Source organism: Myotis daubentonii, chromosome 1 (assembly GCF_963259705.1).
Source record: "Myotis daubentonii chromosome 1, mMyoDau2.1, whole genome shotgun sequence".
Lineage (NCBI taxonomy): Eukaryota > Metazoa > Chordata > Mammalia > Chiroptera > Vespertilionidae > Myotis > Myotis daubentonii.
This window is the reverse complement of record NC_081840.1, coordinates 64,053,835-64,067,399: the sequence shown is the minus strand read 5'-3', so window position 1 is coordinate 64,067,399 and position 13,565 is coordinate 64,053,835. Positions and strand designations below refer to the sequence as shown.

General features: G+C 45.2%; 1 protein-coding gene and 1 pseudogene across 3 annotated transcripts in view; both read right to left on the bottom strand.

Moving 5' to 3' along the window:
- Nucleotides 1-712: 712 nt before the first annotated feature.
- On the bottom strand, nucleotides 713-2,135 carry LOC132219080 (heterogeneous nuclear ribonucleoprotein A/B-like; annotated as a pseudogene).
- Nucleotides 2,136-11,252: 9,117 nt separating this feature from the next.
- FRMD5 (FERM domain containing 5) overlaps nucleotides 11,253-13,565 on the bottom strand; it is a 290,625-nt gene continuing 288,312 nt past the window's right edge. For 2 of the 3 annotated variants that reach the window (XM_059702910.1, XM_059702920.1), the window contains exon 14: nucleotides 11,645-12,806. In XM_059702910.1, coding sequence (XP_059558893.1) covers nucleotides 12,232-12,806 — 575 coding nt within the window. In that variant the 3' untranslated portion in view covers nucleotides 11,645-12,231. Of the gene's footprint in view, nucleotides 11,594-11,644; nucleotides 12,807-13,565 lie in introns of those variants that run through there. The other variant, XM_059702929.1, reaches the window with a different exon arrangement.

The window sequence follows — 13,565 nt, the reverse complement described above, 5'->3', positions numbered from 1 at the left end:
TAACTACTCTTTCATATCTGATTTTATTTATTTGAATCTTCTCTTTTTTTTTCCTTAGTGAGTATACCCAGAGGTTTTTTCAATTTTATCTTTACAAAGAACTGGCTCTTAGTTTCATTAATTTTTTCTATTGTCTTTTTGTACTCTGTTTTATTTATTTACACACTGATTTTTTTTGGGGGGGGGTACATTTTTATTTCAAAAGCGTAGATATCCAGGTTGTGGCAGAATCAGGAAGGACATGTGTATAATACCTTACAATATGTTAGATTCCCAAAGGGAACCAAAAAGTAGAGTAAAATTGACACTTCCATTATAGGAAATACATAAAAAATAATATACAATTTAAAGAGGTAACACTGGTTTCCTAAGATAGACCTCTTTACAACCAGAGTCCACAGGTGCAGGCTGCAGAGTGGCAGCAGGAAACAGACCCTCCCCCCTGGTCCTGGGTGACCCGATAATAAAATCAGCGCACAAAGCCGCTCTGGCCTCTGAGATAGATACCACACGCCGCCTCAAATAACTAGAGGTCTGGAAATAGTAAACAAGAGAGTGATGTGGGTGGGGGCGGGGGCCCCACGAGAGGGGATTTAAGATGCACATGGGGCGGGCCATAGAAAGTATGCCAAGCTATATTTGGTACATAATTGTTTGTGTTCACTCATTGTCCAAACAAAGGGTGTGCTGTCAGATGGGCCTTGCGGAAGCCTCAGTGTGGCTTGTTAATGCTGATGGCCACCACATCGCTGGCTCTCCCCGTCAGTCGTACTACCCTGACCGCCTCCGCCTCCGCTGCCACACCGCTGCCTCGGTGCCCTTGGTTGCGGTTTATGGGGCCCCCAGAGCCATACTGCTGCTGTTGAAAGGCTTTTCTCGGCAGAGCCACCTTGATTGCACACTTGCTTCTGAAGGTGTAGAACAGCGGTTCTCAACCTGTGGGTCGCGACCCCTTTGGGGGTCGAACGACCCTTTCACAGGGGTCGCCTAAGACCATTGGAAAACACCTATATAATTACATATTGTTTTTGTGATTAATCACTATGCTTTAATTATGTTCAATTTGTAACAATGAAAATACATCCTGCTTATCAGATATTTACATTACGATTCATAACAGTAGCAAGATGACAGTTATGAAGTAGCAACGAAAATAATGTTATGGTTGGGGGTCACCACAACATGAGGAACTGTAGTAAAGGGTCGGGCATTAGGACGGTTGAGAACCACTGGTGTAGAACTTTTTCTCCAGAACCTTCTTCACAGGGCTTCCTCTTCTTTAAAGGTGATAAAAACAAAGCCTTGTCTTTTGTTTGACTTTGGATCCATTGGATGATCAATGGCCTTGATCTCCCCAAACTCGCCTAAGAACTCTGATTTTCTTCTCAGTGGCTTCGGGACAAACCCCCACAAAAAACTTCTTTATAGGCTCCTTCATGGCCATGGCCTTTTTGGGGTCAATGACGCAGCCATCAAGCCTGTGCTCCTTCTGGTCCAGGACCTTCACACTGGCTGCATCTTTGAAGAGAAGAGACCCAGACCCTCTTGACCGGCTAGTGTTGGGATCCATTTTTATTGTACAGTCTCCAAATTTGGTAAAAGAACCCTTTAGGTCCATTTTGCTGGTATTCCAGCTCCGGTGACCAATGAACATTTTCCCTGCACCCTCCTCTTCCTTGCTGGGATTGGTTTTGTTGTTGGAGGGGGCACCTCCACCACCACTCTGCCACCTGACCTTGTGCTTCTTCCAGTCCCATCGCTGGTGCTCCTTCCCACCCAGCTAGCGATACTGCAGGTCTCCCATCTCAGCCTGCGAGACCTCCTGCTGTCATCGGCTGTGGTGTGGCAGCGCTGAGCAGGAGGGGTTGCGGCTGGGGAGTGGGCAGAGTGGAAGGGCTCATCACTGTGCCTTGCACCCCCACCCCCTCACTTCAGGGAGGCCTGCTCCCCACCCTCCCGTCTGCCTGGCAGTATGACCTGCTGCCTCAGTGCCTCATCGACCCCACACGCTGAGTGAGGCCCTGATGCGTGAGACCCGCCTCTTCGGCCACAGTGGTGTTGGCTTGTCTCAGAGGAGCACAGGGCATGGGGGCGCCACCTCGGGCGATTAATACTGTGTGAGGACTTACAGCCATTTTATCTTTTGTTTGTATCTCCATAGTTTCTCTTCCCTTGTGATTTTGTCCACTCTTTTAATTTGGCAGTTTTCTATAGGCCCTCTAAATAATCCTTACTTTGCTGGTGTGGTGTTGGTAAATTCTCTGTTTTTGTTTATCTGGGAAAGCCTTTATTTCTCCTTCATATCTAAAGGATAACTTTTCTGGATATATTATCCTTGGCTGATGTTCCCTCTCTTTCAGTATTTTCTTAATTTCCTTCCACTCATGTCCTGTAATGTTTCTACTGATTATAATCTGATTATAATCTGCCTAGAGGCCTGGTGCATGAAATTCTTACATGGGGGGACAGGGTCCCCTCAGCCTAGCCTGCACCCTCTCCAATCCAGGACCCCTGGCTCCTAACTGCTTGCCTTCCTGATCACCCCTAACTGCCCCCTCTGCCAGCCTGATCACCCATAACCACCTCTGCCTGCCAGCCCGATTGCCCCTAACTGCCCCCCCTGCCAGCCTGGTCGCCCCCGACTGTGCCCCTTCTGCTGGCTTGGTCACCCCTAACTGCCCCCCCTGCCGGCCTGGTCACCCCTTACTGCCTCCCCACCAGCCTGGTTACCCCCAACTGCCCCCGCCTGCCAGCCTGGTCACCCCCAACTGCCCCCCACGCCAGCCTGGTTGCCCCCAACTGCCCCCCTCTGCCAACCTGGTTGTCCCTAACTGCCCCCCCCCCCTCTGCCACCGCTGGCCTGGTCACCCCCAATGGTCCCCCCTGCGAACCTGGTCGCCCCACGCAGCCTGCTGTTCGGTCGTTACTGTGACGGTGTCCCGGACAATTTGCATATTCCTCTAATATTAGTGTAGATGGGGTTTCTATTGTAGGTTATAGTCTTTTTCTCTGACTGCCTTGAGAATTCTTTCTTTGTCATTGATTTTTTTTTAAAAAAATGTTTTTATTGATTTTTAGAGAGGAAGAGAGAGGGATAGAGAGAGAGAAATATTGATGAGAGAAGAACATTATTGATCGGCTGCCTCCTGCACACCCCTCTACTGTGGATTGAGCCCACAGCCTGGGCATGTGTCCTGACCGGGGATCCAACCAACGACCTCTTGGTTCCTGGGCCGGCACTCCACTGTCGAGCCACACTGGCCGGGCTACCATTGATTTTTGACAGTTTGAATAAAATGTGTTTTTGGAGGTCTTTTTGCCTTGATATAATTAGGTGTTCTGGTAACTTCTGTTTTAAAATCCAGTTCTTTCCATAGGTTTGAATCCATTATTTGTTTAAATAAGCTTTCTGTTTCCTTTTACCTCTCTTCTCCTCTGAAATACTTATTATCCTTATATTGTACTTTTTTATGTAGTCAGATAGTTTTTATAGAGTTCTTTTCATTTCTCTTAACTCTTAGTTTTCCCTCTTCCTCCTGAGTCATTTGCAAGGTTTCTATCTCAAGCTTGCTAATTCTCTCTTCCATCTGGCTGGCTCCATTTTCAGTGCTCTCTAGTGCACTCCTCGTCATGTTTATTGAGTTCTTCAGCTTCAGAATTTATGTTTGGTTCTTTTCCAGTTTCAATCTCTTTGATAAAGTATTCCTTTGTTTATTAATTTTATTTCTGAATTCATGAGCTCCCTTTCCGAGTTTTCTTATAGATCATTGAGTTTCTTCATAATTGCAATATTGGATTATCTGTCAATTAAATCACTGTTTTCCATGACTTTGAATTTGCTTTTTGGAGACTGTTCATTTTCTTTGTGTGCTCCCAGGTTAGCGTGGTCGTTCATGGGATTGAACCAACGGTGCCTGATGGGTTGTTTCTGTGCAGCACATTGAGGTATAAACTCTTTTCTTGTTTAGATGCTGTTTTGCTTTTAACAAGTCAGCAGGTTGGTAGGTAGGGTACTTTCTTTTCTCTATACTCTTGGGGCAGCTCAGCTTTCTTCACCAGGTTCTTCGGGGGAGTGTGGGGCAGGGGGGTGGGGGGGGCATTTTCAATCTTGTGGCTCAGCCATCCTGCCGGTAATGGCTGTCTTTAGGTACTGCTGTGCTGTTTAAAGCTTCCCTGCTGTCTTTACCCTCTGCTGGGGAGTGTGGAACAGGGAGGGCAAGTTCATGGTCTCTTGGCTCTGCCCTCCTGCCAGCACAGGCTATAGGCACCAGTGTGTTTCTTCAAGCTTCCTGCCCATCTCTATCCACCTCTGCCATGATGCGGAGGGAAGAAAGGGAGATGCATTTTCCCAGGGAGAAACTGCTTCTTGCCCCTCTGATGTTTCAGGCTATAGTGTGAGGGCTGCAGCCCGACGTCTCTGCTACTGTGCTTGCTGGAGCCTCAGTGGGCAGCAAACTGTGCCTGTGGGCCGTCCCTGTCCTTCCCCTGGACCTGTCTCCCCTACTAGTTCCAGTACGCCCACCCTCAGATGTCTGTGGATCTTTCAGGCATGTTTGTGTTGAGCAGGGGATCCTTTGTTGAGTCATAGTTGTCTGACTTGTAAATTTAAGATGAGAAACAAAGGAGTTCTCTCATTCCGCTATGATGCTGACTTCCAATATGGTTTTTATTCTATAGTGACATATAGGTTTGTGGTTTCTTTTACAGTTTGGAGTGAATATTTATTTCCAGACTCACACAGCAAAGGTCCTGGGTGTCATCTAACTCAGTGATGTGAAACTTAAGTTTTTTAACCAAGAACACCTTGCCCCCCCCCCCCCCCCCCCGCCCCATCTCTTAATTCTTATGTGAAATTTCAAAATAATTGCTGAGAGGCTTTGGCTCACGTGGGCAGGGCCTGGGTCTGTTTGTGCGCTCCCTTCCTGTTGCTTCCTCTAGGTGGCTCCTGAGGCACAGCTAAGGAATCCCAGGCTCCTGGGCATAGGGTTGGATCTGCCTGATCCTTGGAATTCAGTGTGAGATTGTCCCAGACCAGGGTTTTCCAGGCTATGGGTTGTAGCTACTCACAAAAAATCAATTTAGTGGCCATGACCAGCATAAAAATAAAGAAGTGAAAAGGAAAGAAATAATCATGAATAGAAAACATAATTAGAATAAGTATTGTTTTGTGACACTTAGTTGCATATGCATACATATTTGTATGTGTATATGCATATGTGTGTTCTGATATGAAATGCATTTCTTTCTTGCTGCGGTACAGTGGGTCACGGTTAAAGAGATGAAAGCTCCCTCAGAGGGTCCCAGTTAGCCTTATCGGACCCTGTCTTTAAATTCTCATGAGGCTCAGTAGCCTGGTAAGTGAATAACTTCATTCTTACTCATATTTTTAGGGTAATGGTATGAAACACCACTTTTGTCAATTCTTCATAAAAGTACATTTTTTTCAGAAGCTATGGCAATTTGAATTTGTCTTTTGTGGGACATGGAGCTCTTAAATCAGTGACTAATGTTACTATGTGACATTACCTATCCAACCTTTTTCATTGTTCTTCATTGCCAAAATCCTGTTGCAAGGTTATTGTTAATAGCTTCAGCAATATGTTTGAATTCTAAGAGAAGATATTATCTTCTCATAATTGTATATCACATGAATGGACATGCATAATTTCCTTAAAGAACAACCCCCCCCCCAATAATTTCCTTCTCTGCAATTAAAACCTAAGTGTTTTGAGGCTTAGTTTACTTACTAATAGGCTGTGCATGTTTGTAAGGAATAGGAGTTCTCTATTTTCTTGGTGATATGAATACAGAAATTTATAAGTGAGGTGGGAATATTAATTTATGAAATGGAAAGTAAAACTAAGTGAGGTTGAATTATATTTAAACTGTCCTTAAAATAGTAAGCAAAGCCTATTGGCTTCCTTTCCCTTTCTACACCACTTAATTTCACAGGTTCTGGAGTGGCTAGTTTGTTCTATGGGGACTGTTTCTTTTTTAAAATTTTGAAAACAGCTTTCAAATTAGTATCATCATTTTAGCTTTGGAGGTTAATTGCCTGGCTTCTGCAATACGTGTTAGCAAATGCTTGATGTTTCTCATTTTTGTGGTTCCTTTTGCCATTGTAGCTTCATAAACTGTGCCATTTATATTCAATTCCACTTAATAGGGTTCTGTCTTCTTGAGGCAATGAAGGAAGGAAAGAGAGTGGGGACTTGTTACTCAGGGATAAATTCTGTAATGGAGTAATTGTTTAACTCTAGAAAGCACATAAAAGAAAATTGTCTCCCTTAGGACATCCTTAAACTGCAGTCTGTTGTGAAAGGTATTTCTCCCAGAGATTTGCTTAAAGCTTTGTGGCTTCTATAATTATTTGTGTATTATGATTGTTCTCTGTCCATTCAGGGTAAACCCTCTTTGTAAGTTTGCTTTTATGATATCTTTTAAGGGTAGAAGCTCTGAATTCCACTTGAATTATTTCCTTTGAGATAACCGGTGTCTTATTGGTGGTTGGTTTTTTTTTTTGTTTTGTTTTTTCTTTACATTAAGGAGGAAGGAGAGAATTCTCATTTTGGGTGGACAGACTTGATCAGTCTAGGAGAGACTATAAATGATTAGGATTTAATAGAATATGAGTTGCTTATTCCTCTTTTAGTATTTTGGCCTTTGGATTTCCTTTCTATAAAGAAGACTTTAAGAAGTTCTCCAGGCCCTGGCCTTTTGGCTCAGTGGATAGAGTGTCGGCCTGCAGACTGAAGGATCCTGGGTTTGATTCTGGTCAAGGCACATGCTCAGGTTGTGGGCTCAATCCCCAATAGGGTCCGTGCAAGTATGCAGCTGATCAATGATTCTCATCATGGATGTTTCTATCTCTCGCTCCCTCTCTGAAATTAAGTAAAAAAATATATATATATATATTTAAAAAATAGTTCTCCAGGAAAGCAGGGAAGCTTAGGGCTGTGGAAACAAAGATTTAATCCAGTATATAGTAAATGGGAAGGTGGGGAGGGTAGACACATGTGCCTTTTATATCAAACCCAAGAGCAATAAATATATGCCCTCTCACTTCAGATTCCAAAAACTAAGGTGTCCTGTTCATTAGGCTGTCCCTTCTGTCTTAGTACTTTTTTGTGTGTACAAAGCGATCTTTTAAGAAATGTTTCCTTAAACATTGATATCTAGAACTGAGTTTGATAGTAGAATTAAGTTTTAGTTCCAAACACCATAGAACAATATTGTGGTTCATTTGGATATAAATGTTTAGATTTTCAAATGAAAAGGTGAAGTTTTGTGAGGAAGATAACATTTAGCACAGTTACAGAATGAGGAATAAAACATATATATTTAATTGATTTTTTTTACAGAGAGGAAGGGAGAGGGATAGAAAGTTAGAAACATCAATCAGCTGCCTCCTGCACTTCCCCTACTGGGGATGTGCCCACAACCAAGGTATATGCCCTTGACCAGAATCGAACCTGGGACCCTTCAGTCTGCAGGCCGACGCTCTATTTTTATTGATTTCAGAGAGGAAGGGATTGGGAGAGAGAAACATCAATGATGAGAGAAAACCATTGATCGGCTGCCTCCTGCACCCCCCCCCCCCCCCCACTGGGGACTGAGCCTGCAACCCAGGCATGTGTCCTTGACCAGAATCGAACCCAGGACCCTTCAGACCACAGGCCAATGCTCTATCCACTGAACCAAACTGGCTAGGGCAGGAAAAAAAAATTTTAAAGTATCTTTTCCTAAAATGGAAGCTGGTCAAGAGGAAAAGTTGTTGTTTTTTTGTTTGTTTTGTTTTTTAAATATATTTTATTGATTTTTTTTACAGAGAGGAAGGGAGAGATATAGAGAGTTAGAAACATCGATCAGCTGCCTCCTGCACACTTCCCACTGAGGATGTGCCCGCAACCCAGGTACATGCCCTTGACCGGAATCGAACCTGGGACCTTTCAGTCCGCAGACCGACACTCTATCCACTGAGCCAAACCGGTTTCGGCAAGAGGAAAAGTTTTAAAGTACCTTTTGCCAGTTTGCTCTGCTCGATCAGCAAGTTGTAGGGGTGTGTAGAGGAAGCATGTTCATGAACTAAAACCAGAAGTGTGCTCAGGCGCAGAGGGGCTTGGTGATGGCTGAGGGATCCTAAGCAGGGGGAGTGGATTCTAGAGCCCTGAAAGGGTGTGTGCGTAGGTGGCTGCTGTAAATCTGTAGGATCTGGGAAAGCACCCACATCCATTGGTCCTTATGGTGGTTTTTTCTTATGCTTTTTATTCTTCAGGTCACTTGAAGCAAAGACTTTTTTTTTTTTTAAATAAACTTCGACTGGGGACGGGGGGCATAGGTGTCATTTTATAGGTAGGTAATGGGGACCTCTGAAGTTTGGAGACTAGGTGGCCTAACTTCATCAGTGCTTCACGAGGATGACCTGCAGGAGGATGGAGGGTTGGAGGCAGAGTTGAAAACAGGAAGATAATAGGCTAGCGTAGTGGACCCTCGTTTCACCTTTTATCCTTATGGAATTTAGAAGACCATTACCAGTTTTTTAGCCACAGAGTGATGATTATTACATAATTAGGTGAGATAATGCCGTAGGGACATATTTTGTAAGTTGTAAATACGAGGTTTGTTACTGTAGTGGGAATATCATTCTGTTCCTTTCATGGGAAGTGTTTTCTTCCTTCCTCTTATTCGAAGCTGGTTTAGATGCTGGACTATCTGGGTTCTTCTTTGGGCTCTAAGATTGTGTAACCTTGGGAAAATCACTTCTTGGTTTTCCTCACCAGAAAAAAGAGGTATAATTCTCCTTTAAAATTATTTCACGCTTGTAGTTTCTAAGTTCCTAATAGTATTTACTTGGGGAGAGGGCTATAAGCAAAATAATTATTTTGATTCCAATCGCAAGTGGCAGTGAGCTTTGTAAATCCCACTGGTACCCTTTTATCTATGTGTTGGTACCTTTGAGGATAAAGTGAGACATGATATAAGTTAAAAAAGAGTCCACTCTTCTATGATATTTAAATATTTATTTAAGTCTAAAAATAATTTTCATGGCACCAATGATTTTATGCTAACTACATAATGAATATGTAGAAAAAAGTACATTGCTTTGAAGGAGAATGTAACTTAGAATTTTTGGCACACGAAAGGTTAGCAACTATGTATTTTTTAATGAAACTAAGAAATTCACATTTGCAGGTAGTTTACCCTCTACTGCTTAGAGATGCAGCATACTATTCTTTAGTAAGAGTTTTATTTCCTCTGATAGATGAAGCTATGGAAACCATTGCCTTTTCTACAATGAGATCAAACTAATTAAGAGAAAATGGGAGACATAGCGGAACACAGTAAAAGCAGGTGAAAAACTTGAACAATTTTAAATGATGAGGCGATACCAAAAAAGACTAGTCACCTACAAAGGAGGCTTGCTATTCAAGCACTATTTGAAGAGCAAATTGAAGGAAACTTTTCTATATGTATTTTCTGAGATGAGCCCTGGGAAAAAAGGACCTGGAAGTTTCTATTCAGAGAGACAAATCCAGCTGTTGGAGTTGGTATGGACTGTTGTACCATTAGAACTCTAGACACGAGTAACGTACCAGGAACTGGGATACTGCATCCTTCTTTAATGTGGATATGAGTGGTCCGCGTCGAGGCTATCACTCTCTGCATAGAAACACCATACTCTACAGACTGAGGTAGGAGCCCTACACTAACAGGTAATCTGCTATGTTGCATAAGACTGTAGCTCTCCATGTTAAAACCAGCCCCCTCTCTCCTGACAGCCTTTTCATCTCCACGTCTACTCTTTTCGCTTTAGTTCTGTACTAAGTACAGCCTTTCCTGTATAGATGGTAAGTGGCAGTGGCTAGTTGATTCTAGTGATCCCTAATCTTTACCAGGATCCCCCTCAGTTTGTCTTGTCACTTGGTAAATAGATGTTTGTAATTCTGCCCAAATCGTTGCTGGTATGGAAATGATCAGACAAGCCCTCTTCCATTCTTAGATTCTGGCTGTGTTTTAGCATCCCAGTACTTGGTCTTGCACATCTGGGCCCCAGACATCTCCTTGCTGGTTGGTTGTGCGAGCACCCTTTAAACAAGCAACCCCCGTGCCTCCCCTGGGAAACGGCCCTGGATCTTTAGCACATGTCAGGAACTGGCGCAGAGCCGACCCTCTTTCTGCTAACATCATGGTAAGGGGCAGTTTCATTGTATAGATTAGGGTTGGCAAATTACGGCTTGTGGGCCAAATTCAGCTCACTCTCTTTTTATAAATAAAAAGGTTTCTTGGAACACAGCCACGTTCCTTCGTTTATGTATTACCTTTGGCTGTTTTTGTGCTACGACGGCAGAGTTCAATAGTTGCCGTAGACTATGGCCCACAACATCAAAATAAAAAAATATTTACTATCTGGCACCTTGAAGAAGAAGCTTACCAACCTTGGTCTAGATGAACGGACGTTTAACATTATATACCCCTCCACATCTCCCCCTCCTCCCCCCAAAAGAAAAACCCCATTTATTCCAAGGCTGTTTGCACTCTATACGTGGACATGGTTCTGCCATCTCAGGGGACCAACTAGGGGTGAGCAAACCTAAACGTGACTCGTTCTGTTCTGCATTTGGGGGGCCCAACACCGTAGGGTGTCAGCAGTTGTGTGGGTCCCAGGAATTGTCCACTGACCATCTGCTACAGATGTGGAGGCCCTTGGGGGAGAGCTGAGCCCTGTGTCAGGGGCATGGCTGGCCTCAGGTTCCTCCTCCTCCCTGCGGCAGACCCCAGGTGACTTAGAAATGTCTCCCTGAGATGAAAACAAGATCCCGTGTGTGAGTGTGTGTAACAGTTGCGGAGCTTGGGCCTCGGACACCACGCTCACCCTCTCGTGCTGCGCTTCCACCGCTCCCACCGCTTCCCTCGCCAAGGACGGCAAGCGCTCTTTCCTACAACTTACTTTTCTGATGCGGAGGAGGTCCCTAGGGGGCAGTACTTCTACACCTAAAGGTTGGCCTCTGCCACGTCCACCTTCTCCGCAGGCATCTCTTAGGCCTCCTATTTAAAGAGGTTACGTTCCTGGTCCCTTCCAAGGCTGTTTGTTGATCTTGGAATTCTATTTTCTGAAGCTTTTCATTCTCAGGATCAGTTTCTGTCTTGCATCGTTTAGTTCATCAGGCTCTATTTTCTTAATCCATAAAGTAAAAACAAAATATGAATTGATAAGAAAATAACATTTTGTTAAAATATAAATTGAAATAGTCTTTGTATTTTTTTTTTTTTTGTGGGGGGTTGTACAAAATAAGCACTGCTCTCTGAATCTCAATGGTCTCTCAGGCACCTTAGCTCTGGTTTCTGTTAACTACATTTTGTCCAACATTTCTGACAGTCCTGTGTCTGGTACCACTCAATTCACCTAGCGCCTCTGGAGCACTCTAAAAGTCTTGAGGTTCTTCCGAAAGAAAAAAAAAAAAATCACAGAAGTCAGAGTTCATTATACAAAGCTCATGGCGACGCCCACTAGGATCTAGTCTGAGGGGACAGACTTACCCACCCCTGCTGCTCGCTGCTGCTGTAGCGGTGGTCCCTTCAGATGCCCACTCTGCTCAGATTTGAAAAAAAACAAAAGGAAAAGAAAATCCAACTCAGACCATCATAAGAAGCAACTTCTCATTTAATCATTCTACATGGATGTTTACTTTTTAAAAAGCTCTGTCTGGCAAGAAAACTTAGCCGTCTCCGCTGTCCAGACCCCTGGTCTGCCCCACGGAGGCTGCAGTGACGAGTCTACGGGAACCCAGCAGAAAAGCTCCTGCAGAATACAGAGGACAACAGCTCTCCAGTCTTCAACTAGTGTCCCGTCTGCTAGGTGACACTACGGTGATAATCAGTAATAATAAAATAAATTATTTTTATTCGATACTTTCAAAATAATACACATCTATGAAAAATCAAAATTCAAAGCCAAAAGTTATCCGGCGTATTGGGAGGATGAGAAACAGCGTCGCCGAGCCTTTCCTGGGAGAACCGCTGAAGGGAATGAGCTTTCCCAGTTTGTTTAGACAGGGCATGAGCCTATCCCCTTCTTCTTCTGGGAAACCACCCTCCTAGGCTGTGGGCTTTGAGTCATGAAAGGAGGATTTGGTACATGTGCCGATGGTTCCGCGATGGGTCCCATTGCTGGGAACGGGTAGCCGGGCTCCTTGGTCCACCTGGCTAGTTACTAGGAGGAGTCATGTCTTCTCAGGTGTCAATGAGCAGGCTCACCACTGAGCGGATTTTGCAGGCAAACCATCGCCTGAGGGGACAAAAGTATTGATAGTGGAATTGTTCGAACTCGGGGGTCTGACGGATATCTCGGAAAAAGGCAATGTCAAGGTCAGACTCGGTAAGGATGATCAGGAGGAGGAGCAACACAAAGAGGAGTCCCATGGTCACCAGGAGCAAACGGAGGACACTTAAAACAAACTTATTCACCTGTTCCTCCGGCCTGCCGTGCCCCTGACACAGGGCCCTCAGCTCTCCCCCCAGGGCCTCCACATCGGCAGCAGTGGGGGTGCTGGCCTCAGACTCCTTCTCCTCCTCGATGCTGCAGGTGGCCCCATTGATCTGCCGGGAAAGCAGCATCAGCTCCAGGCTGTGCTCGGCCACAGGGGTGGGCAGCATGCTGTCGGCAGGGCTGTAGGCCTCGTCCGCAATCACGGCGACTCGCTCATTGCTGTCTGCCCGGCTGCTTCTCACGTGAGGCAGGAAGGTGTCCCCGTGCGAGGAGGAGCGCACAGGGGTGGAGTGGGCACTGTCCCGCAGGGACTCGAGGCCTGGGAAGGCAAAAGGGACGTGAGTAGGCTTTCTGTACCAGCGCACACTTGTTTCTTTTTGTTTATAGTTTTGGCCACATTTGTTAAAGATTGTGCCATTCCTGCCTCTGGTGTCCTGGGCCTGGTTTTAGCCCCAATTGGAAAGAGTCTGAATCGCAGACTATCCCTGATCGAGAGCTGGGGCCACGGCTCAGGGAGCTCAGGTATGCCTCTTGGGCGGAGGGCCTTGAGAGGCAGGAGCGGGGAGGATAAGACTGGTTGGCCTGGGCCGCATCTAATGCTGATTCTGGAGCTGAGTGTCCTTTTAACAGCCTAGCGCACAGCTCCTTGAGCTCATGAGGCATCTTTTCTGCAACTGCTATCGGTGTCTTCAGCCCCCCAGTTCTATCTGTCCTGACCCCGTGGGACATGAAAACCCTACCTGCTCTTCCCGAGTGCTCGCTGATAGAAGGGGAGGAGCCCGGCCAGCTTGCTCTCTTTTCACCTTAGAAGATCTGGGTCCAGAACAGGCTGAGCCCCTATTTTAGACACTCCGGAGTGCAGAGCGAACTTTGGGTGAGGGGGAAATTCTCTTACATTTTTTAGGAGAAAGGGTCTGTGGCCCCTAAAACTACCCATTATCTCTCTACTATCCCGGGTGGAGCATTTCTTTCCAGGGCTCAAGCTCTGCTAGGGAAAAACAGGAGGCAGTTACTCCCCAACCCAACAGCCCAGAGCAGCTGTGGGCAAACTACGGCCCGGATCCGGCCTGTTTGAAAT